At 37.1% G+C, this 16,327-nt stretch overlaps 4 protein-coding genes across 5 annotated transcripts; all 4 read right to left on the reverse strand.

Annotated features, from left to right (window-relative positions):
* Nucleotides 1–123: 123 nt before the first annotated feature.
* On the reverse strand, nucleotides 124–1,770 carry LOC408695. The gene is made up of 3 exons (XM_392231.7): nucleotides 1,656–1,770; nucleotides 661–1,331; nucleotides 124–523 (listed from the first exon to the last, which is right to left on the reverse strand). Exons 1-3 carry the CDS (start codon nucleotides 1,753–1,755, stop codon nucleotides 290–292), a joined length of 1,005 nt encoding a protein of 334 aa, XP_392231.4. The 5' UTR covers nucleotides 1,756–1,770; the 3' UTR covers nucleotides 124–289.
* Nucleotides 1,771–2,207: 437 nt separating this feature from the next.
* Nucleotides 2,208–3,647, reverse strand: LOC408696. Its single transcript, XM_397519.7, has 3 exons — nucleotides 3,491–3,647; nucleotides 2,686–3,320; nucleotides 2,208–2,597 (listed from the first exon to the last, which is right to left on the reverse strand). Exons 1-3 carry the CDS (start codon nucleotides 3,519–3,521, stop codon nucleotides 2,367–2,369), a joined length of 897 nt encoding a protein of 298 aa, XP_397519.1. The 5' UTR covers nucleotides 3,522–3,647; the 3' UTR covers nucleotides 2,208–2,366.
* A 1,897-nt stretch (nucleotides 3,648–5,544) lies between these two features.
* LOC726783 (vitellogenin) lies at nucleotides 5,545–9,010 on the reverse strand. Its single transcript, XM_001122505.5, has 3 exons — nucleotides 8,907–9,010; nucleotides 6,482–7,176; nucleotides 5,545–6,416 (listed from the first exon to the last, which is right to left on the reverse strand). The coding sequence occupies exons 1-3, from the start codon at nucleotides 8,935–8,937 to the stop codon at nucleotides 6,183–6,185; spliced, it is 960 nt and encodes a 319-aa protein (XP_001122505.3). The 5' UTR covers nucleotides 8,938–9,010; the 3' UTR covers nucleotides 5,545–6,182.
* Nucleotides 9,011–10,469: 1,459 nt separating this feature from the next.
* LOC726793 lies at nucleotides 10,470–12,556 on the reverse strand. Of its 2 annotated transcripts, XM_001122514.5 has the most exons (3): nucleotides 12,123–12,556; nucleotides 10,938–11,605; nucleotides 10,470–10,862 (listed from the first exon to the last, which is right to left on the reverse strand). In XM_001122514.5, exons 1-3 carry the CDS (start codon nucleotides 12,157–12,159, stop codon nucleotides 10,596–10,598), a joined length of 972 nt encoding a protein of 323 aa, XP_001122514.1. In that variant the 5' UTR covers nucleotides 12,160–12,556; the 3' UTR covers nucleotides 10,470–10,595. The 2 variants fall into 2 exon arrangements, with proteins under 2 accessions (XP_001122514.1, XP_026295047.1); XM_026439262.1 differs by lacking the exon at nucleotides 12,123–12,556 and having other exon boundaries at nucleotides 10,938–11,777.
* Between the last annotated feature and the right edge of the window lie 3,771 nt (nucleotides 12,557–16,327).

The raw sequence follows: 16,327 nt of genomic DNA on the forward strand, positions 1-16,327 counted from the left end.
TGTATCCGTAATTTAAATAAAAACAAATTTATCTAATAAGATAATGCGAATACTTGTTTGAAAAGTTTTTGAAACAATGAAACATTTATATATTAAAATAGTAGGACAGATGATTAAGTTTCCTTTTTTAAATATCGTATCATTTTTCATCTGTTTATTATTGTTTGTACATTCGATATAAGATATTTGCGATATTTGTACATTAATACCACTGCTATTTTTTTAACCTAGAATTCAACGCTCGAGGATTATTATTTTATATATACTTCTCTTCTTTTCGTAGCACGATTCACTTCATTGGAAATATTCTGTTCACCTCCGAGTTGGCCATGATGGTGGTTATCGATGGTTCAGGGATGTCGGCCAATTCTCTCTTTGCGGCTCGTATGTCCCGTAAGGATAGATTCACATATTGAGATATGGCGGAGAGGTTCTTCTTTTCGTCGGAACCCAGAGTGCCCATCCTCGTTATCGATGAAACGAATTGATAGTCGCTCACGAAGATGCGACTAGTCGAAGTCTCCTGAAACAAGAGAAAAATATTTAATCACTCTCTTGATTAGAATTTAACTTCTTTTACTTCTCTCATAATAAAAGGAAAAATTGAAAGAGAAATTTCTCAACGACGATAGGATGAATCTCTTAAAAATGGCTTCTCACTAGATGAGAATGAAGATCAGGCTCGACGACGATTTTGGCGCCGTAAGATCCGAAATAGAATGACGCGTAGTAGCTGCAATTGTTCAAATTGGTCGTCTTCTGGATCACTATAGTCTCGCTCGGGACCTTGTTCAACTGCGGCAACGATTCCAACTCGTATCTGTTGTTCTTTATCTTGTTCATCATCCTCTTGGACGGATAATGATTCACGCCCACCGTTACAGCGCACTGGCCGATGGTTGTGTTCTCCAAAATGTCGAACGTCCCGTCCGGGACACCGTTCAGATCGACACCTATGTTGAACCTCTCCGATATCAGTTTCACGTCGTTGAGAAACTCGACCTGGATTCGATCGTTCACTATCAGATAATCGACGCCGTGCTCGTTGAACTTTATCTCGAACGGCTCGCTGCTGATCAACTGTCTCATTTCCTCCTCCGACACGTCCATCCTGTTGTCGTTCGTCAGATCCACGCTATGCCTTCTCGTGTTCGCCAGGTGGCAGCTCAACCCGTCCGGCCCTTTCGGCCTGCAGAACAGGTTCATGGCCGTGTAGTTGAACCTTTGCACCCCGTCGTGGTTCATGGGGGTCGAGGTGATGTTCATCTCGACGTCGAAAACGTATTCCGGCCCGTGCTTCCACACGCTCTCGTCCACCGCCACTTGGGCCACTGCGGACGAAATTAAGTTTTTGAAATAAGCAAAAATATTTATAAATAATAATTTATGATAAGCAAAGATATTTCGACGTTTGATCGAGTTTAAAAGTGTCAAAATTTTCGTCTCGATTGGAATAATTTTATTTAATTTTGTAAATTGTAAAGCGAGCGAAAGAAATGATCAATAAGTTATAACGATCGTTTATTTTTCTTCGTGTGAACGAAGGAAGCTATGATTTGCAATTAGTTAGGAATTATCATTCGCATAAGCAGTTCCTGGCCCGATTTAGCCAGATTGACGATAAAGACGGTTAAATGGAAAATTGGCTTACCGACCTAAGAAGAACGGAATTAATGAGACGAGCATGTCGTACCGCACCGCTCTCAACTGGTTTAACACTCTTCTTCGGCTTGAAGGTCCTTTTATATCAGCCATACAGCCTCTCGTGATGACCTCGCCGTGTAATTTAATTAAGCCATCCCACCATTCACGACGCGATCATTATGCCTAACCTGGAGAGCTATTTTCGAGAAACGAGAAGCAAAATTCTATGTATATCCTCCCTTCATTGATAGAATTGATCTCATTATTTTCGACACGCATAAATTACATTTTTTTTTAAAATATCTTTCAGAAATAAAGTTAACGGAGATTGTGTAATTGTGAGTGATCGTTCAATCGTATGTTATTCATATTAATTAATTACTTGGAATGGAATTTTAATAATTTTTATAAAATGGTTTCTACTATATCTATCGATGTTTCATCGTAATTTCACATTGTTGAATCAGCAATGTATATTGAGAATGATAAGAGGAATATTGAACAAGACGAGGAGAAGGAAGAAAAAAAAATATCACGAAACGAAATCAATTTTTATACTACAATTCGCATTATATATATACAAAAAGAATTTATTTCTTTATTATGAAATCCATACATTAATATTCGAGTGGAATTTTGTACAACTATACTATACGTTATTTCTCTGTTATACTTTCATACTTTTATTTGAAACAATTCTTCACATTCTTCTATCTCTTTCTCTATATCATGTATAAATTGTGCATTATTCCTTCCTTGAAACGCAGATTCACGACGTGCTCGTAATTTAAAAGTGGCAACGGCTGTTCGGCAGGCTCTATGCCCACCAACTCCACGGACGATACATCCTGCACGATGAAATTTCTCTGCGCCGGATTCACCATCTTCACGTGCATCTCGGTCCGACTACGGAACGCGTCGTCGCTCACGTGCATCTTGCTCGTTGATTTGCTCTGCGAACAGAAAACACAAAACTTCAGTGTGCGCGTATGTATCCTTCTAGACAAATCGACAATTGCCTCGAACGATCTCTTAACGTACCATCTTAACGTTCAATTCCGATTTTCCGTCGACCGGCTCCTGCAATTTCGCGCACCTGCTGCTCTCCATCGTCTTCCCAATCACGACGACAGAGTTGGATCGTCGTTGCGGCAACGGCAGAATTTCCAACTTGTAATTTTTCCCCTCCTCCTCCTCGTCCCTCGTTTGGCCACGCGCGTTCTCGTACTCGAAAACGCTGAACAAGGTGGGGCAATCGCCCAACGCGTGCCTCTCTTTCGAAAAGAATACCGGCATCGAGTTCACGTTTTCCCTCAGATCTGTGCCAACGCTCAACTGTTTCACGATGTTTCGTACCGTGTTCAATCCTTCGTCCTCCATCACCGTTGGAAACCGTAGATTCTCGACACCCCGCGGGCTGAACTCGATCAAAAAGGAATAGGACTTGTCCAAGATGCTCACCTCGGGATAATTCCTTTCCCCTACTCTTATGCCATCGAAGGAGCAGTACAACCTGTCGATCATTTTCGGCCGACATCTCATCGTGGTTGTCACGTGTATAGACAACAGTGGCTCGTCCAGAACGTCGGCGAGCACCGTGTACGAGAAATTCGCGTTGAACACGTATACCGGGCCGAAGATCCACTCGTTCGGCCGATCCACCGGAATATTGGCCGCTATTGGAAAGAAGAAAAGTTAAATTTTAGAGCGGTTACAGTTCAATGGAGATGGAAGAATAATCTTAGAATTTTGGAAAAATAGAGAGCCGTTTCGAAGAGAAGAGGAAGGGGGCGAGAGAACGATTAGAGAGTTTAATTAATTGATTCGGATTAATTAGCTTACCGACCTAGAAAGAATGGGATTAATATGAAGTTCATGTTGATGCGGCGTGTTTAACTAACCGAATTGGCTTTCTTGCGGTGGAAACCTCCTTTATAGCAGTGGCCACTGTGCAAAGAATAATGGCCATCATGTGATGAAGTTGGCCTCTTTGCAACCGCGCTTGCGTCCGTCAATTCGATGTAATCCTTCCGTCTGCGGCGTAGTTGATGTGCACGTACAAGTTACGTGTACGCGCGTGAAACATCATCTTTTGGAAGTTTTGACGATTAGACGAGTTGCGTCGTATTCTCGTGAAAATTTTAGAATCGATGAATTTTATTCGAAAAATTGTACAATTTTTTACTTTAATCCAAAGAGTAGAGAGATTGAACAATGTAATAATATAGAAATAAAAAGTATTTGGATTGGAAAGATTCTTATAGAAGATAAATATTTCTTTTACATTACTTTCTGTGGAAATTTGCAATAAAATACGAAAGAAACGTATAAGATTACAAGAATTACAAGAATTGAAAATTACAAAGCGACAAGGGACGTTGGATCAAATGAAATACGTGTCGAGTTAATCTCAAGTCAAATGAAAGGACTGTCAGATTCATTTCGATCGGAGATAAAATTATTCGATTAACAATGTGATTCATAAGAAACTAGGAACTGGTCGAATTAACTCCCATTTGACACTTGAACGATCGTAATCTGTATTATGAATGGCTCGTATTGTCGAAGTGTGTTATTCTATTAAACTCGTTACGTGGCTAATGAAAGAGGCCACGTTTTGCCTCGTTTTTTTTATTTTTCTAGAAGTGGATCATGAAATTCTGATCTTGCAATATTTTTTATAATATATTTTAATATCTAAGACAGTTCTATTCTCGTATTTCTCGCGTATTTTAATCGAGGAAAAGATAAAAAATTTTTTCCCTCGTTTTACGTCCAACGTATTTCTCTGAATAATAAAGCTTAAACCTTTGCAGCACGCAAGCTTTATGCATTACAACTTCAAAGAGGACACTTTGCGTGTGCGTTTGACAGTCGAATATAACTGCTCTCTGAAGCCGCGAACCAGCCACGTTCAACCGACCGATGTCGCTTTTTTGACAACGAGTTATTGTACTCTATCGATTGTTCTCCGTTTCCTTCTTCTCTCAGAAAATAAATAATTCAGTCGAAATCACGAATCTTTCTTATTTTTTGATCAATCTTTGATTTATAAAACGGAAAAGGAAGGAACGAAGTAATAGAAGTAATGGAAGTTAGTCGCAAGCAAGCTTGTTAATTCTTCTAGTTGTCGTAATTGCAAATTTTCGAACTTCAATTTTATATATATATATATATATCGTGATAGATTATTTCCTTTTTAATCTTAAACGAGATAATTAAGCACTGATTGACGCAGTGACGAGGAATATTGCGTTTTTCTAAGAGTTTTCAATCCTTTAAGAAGAAAAGCAACGAAAGAATATTAAGAAGCAAAGGAAGATTATTTATTCTTTTATTAATTCTTGTGAAAACTTCCGTAAAACACAGTTTGTTAAATTTCTGCCAATAACATTGCTGAAAACATCTCTCATTTTTTGCCGCAAATATTTAAAGAGAAAATTGATGCAGCAATGCAGAAATTAAAGTATCGATCTGATTTATTGTTTTGTTTATTTATTTTGTTGGAGAAAGACAGAAAATAATAACAGATAATTTATATTGATTATACTTATCGAATAAAATTATGATGATCGAATTTATTCTAACGTTCATTAATTATTAGAATCAGAATTTAAAAATTTCATTCAGAATTTATTTGATTTACAATTAATTAATTTATTCGACGTTTAACATTCATTGAATATCATTTATTCAATATATAAATAAATTAATTTAAATGGTAACATTTGAAAAATAATTTTTCAATAATTTTTTCAGGATCTAAGAAATAGTTTGGGATCAAAAAAATATAATTTCTCTCCTAATAATATGGAAATATCGTACGATTCCACGAGCATCATAAATTACTATTTTACATCTTAAAATTTACAATACAACTAAAAATATAAAAAATCATTTGTACATTTATGCAGCAATTTATTTGACACGTTGAATGACATTTAGATTAAGCATTAATTTTTAACTAAACTCATTGATACAACCTAATCTGAAAATACATACTTAAATTATATCTAAATATAAGAGACTTGTGCTTACAAGAAATTCCTTAAGAAATTCGTCTACATAAAATAATATTCTTTGTTCGAACGAAGAAGTCAACTTTCTCACCTATTCTCGATCATTCATTCCAAATTGATTGATAAACTAATTTTCGTATATTAAATAGAAGAGTTTGGACTTGATTAACTCGAGTATTTTACATATATGAATAATTTCGTTTCAATCATGAAAGCCAGATATTTGATATTAAACTACTTAAACTTAAACTATTTCGCGGCTTACCATTCAAGGATCCATTTAGAATTCATGGATAGAAATAAATCTATTTTCACCATTTTAGGTAAATAAATAAATAAATACAATAAAGGAAGCAAAGAATGAAAGATTTAAATTAAATTTCGTTCGAGGATCGAAATCGCTATCACTAAAACGTAATAATTAAATCGTTTAAAATCGAAAAATTATTAGAATTAAATCATTTCGATCAAATGCCTAAACGTACGTAATTTTATTATGCAATTTGTCAAAGACAATGTTCACTTGTACTCGGGAATCCGCTCCAAATTGGTGTACGCGTACAAGCTAGTAGACGCTGGATTTACGATTTCTGGGATCGGGGTTCGGGCAGGATTTATATTTCTCAAAGACAAACCGATCCTCTGATGCAAATTCATCGTTCTAGGTCTGTTCGACGTCCTCATCACGCCTGTGGACTCCGTGAACGAATTCATCTCCCTCCGCGAGATGTACATACGACTGACGGACGTGATCTGCGAACGAAACGAGGTAGAAAAAAAAAGAATAGAATAAGAAACTCGTCCAAAAAGATCCTCACCATGTCCATGAAAATATCCTCGCTACCAAAGCTGAAATCTCGGTGATTTCCAAAGAAGTAGATCTTCCTGTTCGGGCATCTTTTCGGCCGTCTCACCTTCTCGATCCGAACGCTTCCCCTGCTCAACGGCGCTACGTCTGCCCGTTCGGGCTCCAACGCGATCTCCAACCCCCCGCCGCCGCTCTCCCCCCCGTATCCAGCCCTCGACACCTTCACCTCCACCTCGCAGTAACCGACGCTCGAGTTCTCCATGGCGACGAACCGATCGTGGCCGCTGCCCAACTCGAAGCCAACGTTGAGCTGACTTACGATCGCCCTCATCGCGTCCAACCTCCACCTGGCTATGTCCCTCGACACGACCAGATTCTCTATGCCCCTCGCGTTGAACCTGATCTCGAACGGTTGCTCGTCCACGAATCTGTCGCTCGTCGACGGGGCGAAATTTCTCTTCGCGTTCGAGCACCCTCGCCCGTCCTCGAGCCTCGCCGTCCTTCCGTTCGAGAAACGGCAGTTCAACGTGTCGCTCCCTTTCGCTCTGCATTTCAGCTCGAACGCGATCACGGAGCAGATCCTCGCGTCCTCGTCCATGTTGGACAGGGACATGTTTACCAACACGTCGTAAGTGCACTCGGGCCCGTAACGCCGCCAGTCGGAATCGTCGCGGTACGTGGCCTCGTGGCTGGGCACGCGTGCCGCTGGAACGTAGGGACGAGTGGGAGATGACACGCGGCAACATGAGCCAAGCAAGAGGGAGGGTGAGGAGGTATAAGCAAACGTGTATTCGAGTAATTACTAAAACGATCGAATAACATCTTATATTCGTAAGATCTGTATTATGATAGAAAAGTAAGTAGTTGAAAGTAAAGTAGCTTCGAATAATTATTATTGTTAAAATGAATAACATTTTATATTGATCCGCTCTTCGTGTGAATTAATTATTATTTCATAGCGGAGAGAGGGGGTATTGCGTTGAAAAAGTAAAGTAGCTTCGAATAATTATTTGTTAAAATGAATAATATTTTATATTCGTAGTTGATCCCTTCTTCGTGTGACTTAATTATTATTTCATAGCAGAAAGAGGGGGTATTTTGTTGAAAAAATAAGTAATTGAACGTAAAGTAGCTTCGAATAATTATTTGTTAAAATGAATAACATCTTACAATTGATCTTCATGTGAATTAATTATTATTTCATAGCAGAAAGAAAGGATATTTCGAAAATAATTTTGAATAATTATTTATAGTTGATCCATTCTTTATGTGACTTAATTATTATTCTATAGCAGAAGAGGGATATTAAGTTATTAAGTTGGAAAAGTAGTTAGTTAAAAATAAAGTTACTTGGAGTAATTTGTTAAAATGTTTAAATAACCTTGTGTTACAATTATTTCTGATTATTATTATTATTTGTACAATGATGGGCAAAAATTAATTACTTCAATATAATTTATTGTTCAAAACACAATAATAATAGAAATAATGGCAAACAAATGTGAAATTATACGAAAAATGAATCAACTATAATAGCTACGAATAAATGTTACTTGAATATTTTAACAAATAATTCTTGAAGTAACTTTATTCGAGATTTTTAACTGGATTTTTATTTTTTCAATAGGTTAATGTCCAATTCTGGTTTTGAACGATAAATTATCGAAGTAACTTGTGGAAATAATTTTATTCGTAACTTCAACTATTAAATTTTCCCCATCACTGGTGCATCCTTGAAAAGAAGACTGATGAGACGGCACAGGGGTAAGAAAGATTCTTTATTAGGACAGGATCTTCATTTTAGACTCTTTGTCGACGATCCTGTCACGATACATAAGAATAGAAGAGAATATTAAATTGAATCCTAGGATTGATATATGCGACAAATACCATGCTAAAAAATATGTGTGAAAATAAACGTTTCCTTGTATATTAATCACAACCCAACCTTCATTCCTTCTTCGAGGCTTTTTTCTAATAGTATGTGGAATCAATTATTATTGATCATGAAATAATTACGAATTCTATCGCAATTTGGAATCGATAACTTTTCATTGAATCATCGAATAGGAATAATGATTATTTTACGTTTGAAGATGATAAAAATATTAATATAATAAAATAAATATAACTTTATATTGAATTGGAGTTGAGATAGATGAATTTTCACAATTTCGTTCTTTTTTAACAAGTTCAAACGTTCAAACATCGTTTCTTTTTTCGATCGTGGATCTATCGTGGTAATATCTAGCAAATTTCGACTTGAGCTCAAAGTTTTATTGGAAAAATTATTATATATATATATTATCGATCGCGAGAAATATTTTTACCTTGTATAAAAATAAATGAAAAGTGTATATGAAATAGCTCTAAAAAAGATATGATCGATGAATATTTCATAGAAATTGAAGAAACGAAAGCACACAGGTACGTACCCAACAGATATGGCAGAATGATTACCAACATGTTGGAAGGCTCCTGCTGAGACGACTGATGTGATCGCGTTCTATCTGTCTTCTCTTTATACGACAGATAATTTGATTCATTACCATCTCCTTGAAAATAATTTCATTAACGATCGTTTCCGTGCGTATCGTGGTTCCTGCAGACATCTTCCGTATCGTTTCACGTGTCTGATATCATTTTCTATCAGTTCTTGGATCGTTCTGACCGAGACACGCCTTTTAGACGAAATTTTAACCGGGTTCTCGAGCTGTGTTTAATCTGAAATGAACGATACTGAAAAGAACGTTTATCTTTTCGTTTCGATTGTATTGCATTAAAATTTTGGACATTGTAATCATCCTCGAGGGTGAAGAATGAGATCCTCGAGGATCGAGCTCATTCGAAGGATCATTTGACAGTAAAGATAGAAGATCATTGTAAAATCATATGAAAAATCATTTCAAGATCGAAATTTCAATCTATTTAAAAAATGTTTGAGATAATCGTTTAAAAGTAGAATACCATTTTGAAAAAAGAAATGTCAAATCTATAGAAATATGAACAATAACAAAAATAATTCGCAGATTCACTTCTAATTTTAATTACATTATTGTTTGAGATGATCATTCAAAAGTAGAACACCATTTTAAAGAGGGGAAAAAAAAAATCTATAGAAATATGAGCAACGACAAAAATAATAATTCATTCTGCAAACTATTTTATTCGCAGACTTTTTTCCACCCCTTTATTATTACATTGATGCTTCATGTATATTGATAAGCTAAAATCGAATCTCTCATTCAATCGACGCAATAATTTAATAACTTTTGATCACAAGTCCATTTTCTATTCTATTCTCTATTAAATGTCAAAAATTGAACGATTCATTTCTTTTCCTTTACGCGAAATTAATTTAACAATGGTCTCGTCTAACGTAAAGTCAAATTCTTTGACGCAGTTTAAACTGCGGAGAAAAAATTCTATCGCTACTTTGAAACTTGAATATGGCGTTAACTTTTTATGTCTCAATCAACGCGCCGAGCGATGAAACGATTTGATTAAATAAGTGGCGTGTTCTCGGGTTCGCGCAAAATTTTAAAAAGAGTAGCGAAATGGATTTGTTTTTCTCGTTTCGAGAACGCCATTTATACCGATTGAGTTAAACGCCGCGTATCTTCATTACCAATCGATCCACACGCGATAAGATTTTTGCTTCCTTCGAATCGAATTATTAAAAAATAATCTAACAATTAAGAAACGCTTTCACAACTTTGTTTCCAATCTCTTCTTCTCTAACATTAAGACTAAGATTAAATCGAAAGCGAAAACGATTCGAAACGATTATTTAATCTACTCCAAAGTGCGATTCGTTTGAAAGAAATAATTGGCAGCTATATTTAGTTTATAGGAGTAACCTCAAGTAGTTGGTGAATGGACGCTTATAAGATCCTCGCGATGATACAATATTTACTTATAACATGGAACAAAAAATTGCATCGATACGTTCTTCTCGAGTTTCGATTACGAGGAAAAGAGCTGTGTCAAACAAAGGATTTATTTGTACAAAGGAAAGAGCGCTTTATTATTTACAGAATCGAACGACAAACATGCACACTTACAACACTATTTACAACAATAGTGATACAACTTGAATTTTATTGCGTTTCAAGGCCGCGAAATCAAACCTCCAACGACGACGACGAGTCTTCATCGTCTTCCTCCATCGAGTTCTCCATCAACCATCTACCTATGAACATGCTTGCCAATTCCGGATCCTTCACTTCCGGTGGATCGTCGCTCGCCGCCAATATCGATTCCAATCTCACGCTTATGTTCTCGTACAGGGTCGTAACCATCCCCTCGGACACCTTGCTGGTAGTTATCACGTTCGTGGTTCCGGATATAAACTCGGTCGAGGTGATCGCTATGTGACTTTCCGACGAGCTCTGAGAATAACGGTTTTTCAAAAAAAAGAAGAAAAAAGAGAAGAAAGAAAAATCGATCGAAAAGAATATACTCACGACAGTCGACACCACGTCGCTCATCTGTTTCATACCCTCCGCGCTGCCGAAGAAATAGGGCACGTTGTGCGTGCACATGTGAAGATTCCTTATCTTCCTGATCTCCACCAATTGGCCGTCCTTCAGCCCGAACACCGTCTCCAGAACGTAATCGCGACCGGCGCGGCTCAAACCGGCGACAGTGTTACGCTCAACGGTGAACATGGTCACGCACTCTCCCTGCGTGAAGTTTTCCATCAACTCGAACGTTCGATCGTACTCGTCTACCAGAGCGCCTATGTTCAACTGTCCAACGATCACCCGAATCATGTCCAATTCCCTCGGTTGCACGTTCTCGTTCACGACCAGACTGTCCAAACCTTGCTCCGTGAACCTGATCTCGAACTGATCCTGATTGATCTCGTACGCCTCCTGCCTGGACACTCGGCTCACCGGGATCGCCGGTGCATCCGGGTCCAAGCTCTCCGTCACGTAGCTGTCCGCCTTCGACTCGCGAAAATGGCAGGTCAACGCGTGGAAACGTTTCGGCTGGCACACCAATTTCGACGCGACGTTCAACCTGATGCTTATGTAGCTACCTTCCTCCGGGATCGCGGTCGAGTTCACTTGGACGTGGAACGTGTATTCGGGCCCGTGTATCCACGGGGTTTCGAGGGAGACACGAGCGGCTGAAAGAAAAAAGCGCGGGACGGTGAGGTTTTTTCGGTTCACGTTCCACGGTCCTCGCGGTTTTTCCGTTCCCTCGAGTGGACTGGGACTGCGCGCGCAGCGGCGACCGCATCTCCCTCCCCCCTCCGCCTCGCCCATGTGAACGCGAGATTGAATGATTGGGGCTGGTTCGAATGGAAGCGAATGGATTATGCCTCCTCTCGTGACGCGATGGATCTTTATAGTTTTGACTTTCCGCCCATGGAGGAGAGAGCAGGAAGGAGGCTTTCGGAGGTTTTCGGATCGAGTCGCGATCTGTACGAAATATTGAAGGAAGTGGGAGGAGTGCAGGGAAGTATAAAGGGAGAATGGAACGGACGGAGGGAAGATTGGATTTAATTAATCGAGGTTATGGACGACGAGATGGATCGACGATGGTCGTAGCGAGTCGAGTTGGCGAGTGGTGGAGGGCTCGGGCGGGAGGAATAAGGGAAAAGGAAGGAATGACGGATTCGGCGGCTGTGATCGGTGGCTTACCTAAGAAAAATGGCACTACGTTCAGCACTACGTTCATGGTGGCACCGTGCAACGTTCCAACTACTTTAGTGGGGTAAAGCGGTGTTGGGGCCGCTCTTATACCGTGGCTAAACTGCACTACTGACCTCTTCTTACGATTAGCAAGCTCCAATTTACCGAAGCCTGCTCTCTCTTTCCAGTTGGAAAATAAAGCGTGTGTGTGGTGCACGGTGGCGGCGGTGATAGGTTTAGAGAATTGATACGGTGGTTCGGTGAATCGGGGTCATCACGGGACCCTCCGCGACCCGTTAACACGAAACTGGCCGCCAATTACCTCGCGTGTCAACGACCGACGGTGTCGGGACACGCGTTACCATCCACTCTCCTCCTATTCTCCCATTTTCTATTCTTTCCGCGATTCTTTTCATCCAGTTTTTTGCATCGAGAGATGGGAAGGAAATTCCGCGTTCCGATTGTCCGTGTTTTCGAATATCGAAATTTCATAATTCGATGGTGTACAGTTTTTGCGGCGCGAATTTTGAACGTGTATAAAGGTATTTTTTTTTTTTTTTAGACTTTTCGAACGATGAAGTGTTACACGATTGATAATATAAGAAAAGTAGAAAAAAAAAGAAAGAATCAAACAACAATTTTAATTTATAGCTGATGTAATTTAATGATCGTTTAAAATTCTAAGTATAAGTTTCATATTGATGACAGTTTGTAAACAGTTTGTCCACGCGTCTTTCAACTCTGTTATTGTGCTGGATCGACTAACGTCAAACGAAACGGATCATTTATTCGAATCGTACATACATATTTACGCTCTTCAAAGTGAGATTAGTTTTTCAAATAAATTAAATGCAATCGGTAGATTTTTGCTGGAAAATAAAATAAGCGAACCGAATTATAGAAAAACAATTAACTCATTTATCAATTTCTCGATAGATTTCTCGAGAACCACATTTTATTCAAACATTTTATTTCCAAATCTATAGATAGGATGTGGACAATTCGTATATATTTTATAATCCCTTGTTCAACACTTTATCACTTTATAGGGTGAATCGAAACTCTTTCTTCTGATTGTCCAATTTCTTTCGTTCGAAACTTTGTAATCTCTCCATGCTCGTGTTCTTCTTATCCTTTCTTATCCTTAGGATGCTCAACCCATTTGTCAGTAGATAATATGATCAATTCATTATTAGCCATTCATTATTCTTTTCGAAGTATACTTGTCGATTCTTAGATCATCGAAGTAGATCTTGATTCTGGTTCTCAAAATCAGTATTTTCAGTAGAATGATCGAACGTCGAATTCAGTGACCTTGTCTTCGAAGTGCCATTGCTGTGGTTTCTTAGATCTTTCAGCACAGATTTAAATCCCTATAATTGTCTTCTTTTACATGACACATGGATGTTCAATGGTCACGTTATACGTGTTCCCTTTTTTCCATTGATTGATAGACGACCCCTTGAAGTAAAGGAATTGTCCAAGAATCCATTTTTCCATCAATTGATGGAACTCTTGAAATAAAGGAATAATAATCCAAAAATCCATTTTTCCATCGATTAATGGGACGACTTTTTGAAACGAAAGAATAATTATCCAAGAATCTATTTTTTTATCGATGGTCGATTGGTGGATAATCCCCTGAAACAAAGGAATAATAATCCAAGAATCCATTTTTCCATCGATTGGTGGACGACCCTCTGAAACGAAAGAATAATTATCCAAGAATCTATTTTTCTATCGATGGTCGATTGATGGATAATCCCCTGAAACAAAGGAATAACAATCCAAGAATCCATTTTTCCATCGATGGACGAAACCCTGAAAGAATAATTATCCAAGAACAATTGCCTGTGAATCCTTTTCAGATTTTCGTTCTCGAAACACGAGAAAGGACGAGAGGGTGGAAATTAGGTCGCACTCGCGAAGAAATTTTGCATAATCGGCGGCGAATCGAATCGGGGAGAGGTTAAAACGGTGTTAACGCATCGTTGCAACTAGCTTAACCCGTCCTTCGTGAATCATTGACTATACCAACGAATGTATTAATAAGAGGGCAATCGAGGGACCTAACTGACCTAGGAGAAACTCCACTTGAATGAACTTCGTGCCGTGATTCGATCGAAACTAACTTTTTCTCTCCTCGATGATGCTTCGTTTCGACACCTGTTTTTACACGTCGTTCCCTCGGCTATATAGGTTAGGGTGCGATTCACCTCCGTCGATAACAAATTTCTTCGAACGAATTACCTTCACGTTCAAGCCGAGATATTACAGCACGAGTAGCCTTGATCCACGTGCCACGTGCAGGCAAACATTATTTCACGAGCATTTAGAATATAAAATTATACTAAAAAGATAAAAGTGTAGATATTAAAAATGTAGCAATTATTGTACATAAAATATTGTATATGTAAAATTAGAGAAATAAACGTAATTAGTGAATCGAGTATATTAATAATTGAAGTTTACGAAAAGTTTCTTAAAGTTTGGAATATCTCTGAAGGATTTGTTTGTCGAGTCTCTCATTTGAGTGATTTCACGCGATAATTAATGGAGAATTAATGAGCGTGAGAGATTGTTGGGATAATCTGATGAATTTGGATTTCGAGATATTTTGATTATTTGGAATTGGAATAAGTTGTTTTAAATAATGATTTTTAAGAGAAAGGAAGAAACGGTGTAGAGATAATATTTTATTTTTTTAAATATTCGTCGTTTGAACTTTCGATCATATATTATTAATTTTATTTTTCCTTTTTTCTTTTTTTTTTCTTTTTTAGTATTTTTAGAATAAGTATTTTTAGAAAAGGAAGGGCGAGTGAAAGCAAAGGTAATTAGAAAAGAAAATTGGAAAATGTAAGTTGAAGAAAAATTGAAGGATACCGTTGGTAAAGACCTTGAAAGTGACATTTATCTCGTAGAACAAAGAGAGTAATTTTATCATTATCGCGTTGATCAGCAGCAATGATCTCGTTTGCAACACTAAATTAAATGACGTCGACAACTAAACCGATAATAGGCGAAACAATGATGGTCTTTTTTTGTAAATATCAAGAAAATTGATTAGTATTTAAGTGATTCAATTTCCTCAGTTCGTTTAGTCTCTTTAAGCACATGTCACAGTCTGTTTAAAATTAATTTATTTTCTAAATGGTCAGGCTGAATTAAATTTTCAAATTCTTTTAAGATACAGTATTAGTATTATTTTTTATGCCGCGTTAAGATTATACTTTTCTTATAAATGTGTAAAATAAATAAAATATAATAAAATAATAATAAAGAATAAATATGCAAAAGTAGGTCGAATAGATTAATAGAATTTGCTTTTTTTAATCAACAAATAATGGGTAAGACGATAAAGTTAATCAGATATCGAAACCATCTTTTGAATGCATTAATTTTGTAGAATAAGTATAGACAAGAAAAGCAAATAGTTGGAAAAGGACAGATAGATAGGTTAAAAGTGAAAACTAACGCCATCTCTGGAGCAAAAGTGGAACTAATAAATAAGGAGAGAAAATAATAGAACAAAGACAGAGATAGTAAAAATTAGGAAACCAGCGCCATCTCTAGAGTGCCGCAAATGAAACACAAAAAGACAAGAACAGCAAATAAAAGAAGGATAGAGAAAGTAAGAATTGATCATCAGTGCCATCTCTTGAATGTTAAAAACATCTCTTCAAAAATAGGATAAAGTAGAGTAAGAATTATAGATTAGCGCCATCTCTCGAGAACGAAAAACATTTTTTCTTAAAACAATATATTCACATTCAACAGATGGCGCTGAAAGTTAATTTTTATTCTATCTTTATACTTCTCCTATTATTTACGTTTTTTATTAACTCTCCTTGTGTTTCGTTTGCAGTATTCGGGAGATGGCGTTAATTTCCTAATTTTTACTCTATATTTATCCTTGTCCTACTAATTCCTCTCTTTATCTATACTTGTTCTTGACGTGTGATCATAGACGAGACATATCATTGAATATTTTCATCATTTCTTTTTTAAAATTACAGTGTACATTTATTTTTAATATAAAAAATACAAATATTACATACATTTCATTATATTTAATAATTTTTAATAAATTCGATACATACATAATTTTTAAATATTTCAAAGAGATATATATTATTATAATATTTACAAAAATTATAATATATATAATATTTACAAAAATTATTTTAGATTTTAAATTATGTTTTCGTGTA

The sequence above is a fragment of the Apis mellifera genome, linkage group LG2 (genome assembly GCF_003254395.2).
Source record: "Apis mellifera strain DH4 linkage group LG2, Amel_HAv3.1, whole genome shotgun sequence".
In the NCBI taxonomy this organism is placed as follows: Eukaryota; Metazoa; Arthropoda; class Insecta; order Hymenoptera; family Apidae; genus Apis; species Apis mellifera.

Coding starts and splice junctions, on each gene's coding strand:
- LOC408695 (XM_392231.7), bottom strand. CDS start 1,755: ATGGCTGATATAAAAGGACCTTCAAGCCGAAGAAGAGTGTTAAACCAG. Junction 1,332..1,655: donor ATTAATTCCGTTCTTCTTAG/GTCGGTAAGCCA, acceptor TTTCGTCCGCAG/TGGCCCAAGTGGCGGTGGAC. Junction 524..660: donor CTGATCTTCATTCTCATCTA/GTGAGAAGCCAT, acceptor CTCTTGTTTCAG/GAGACTTCGACTAGTCGCAT.
- LOC408696 (XM_397519.7), bottom strand. CDS start 3,521: ATGAACTTCATATTAATCCCATTCTTTCTAG. Junction 3,321..3,490: donor ATTAATCCCATTCTTTCTAG/GTCGGTAAGCTA, acceptor TCTTTCCAATAG/CGGCCAATATTCCGGTGGAT. Junction 2,598..2,685: donor CGGAATTGAACGTTAAGATG/GTACGTTAAGAG, acceptor TTCTGTTCGCAG/AGCAAATCAACGAGCAAGAT.
- LOC726783 (XM_001122505.5), bottom strand. CDS start 8,937: ATGTTGGTAATCATTCTGCCATATCTGTTGG. Junction 7,177..8,906: donor CATTCTGCCATATCTGTTGG/GTACGTACCTGT, acceptor CCTACGTTCCAG/CGGCACGCGTGCCCAGCCAC. Junction 6,417..6,481: donor AGGATATTTTCATGGACATG/GTGAGGATCTTT, acceptor TTTCGTTCGCAG/ATCACGTCCGTCAGTCGTAT.
- LOC726793 (XM_026439262.1), bottom strand. CDS start 11,744: ATGGGCGAGGCGGAGGGGGGAGGGAGATGCGGTCGCCGCTGCGCGCGC. Junction 10,863..10,937: donor GCGACGTGGTGTCGACTGTC/GTGAGTATATTC, acceptor CGTTATTCTCAG/AGCTCGTCGGAAAGTCACAT.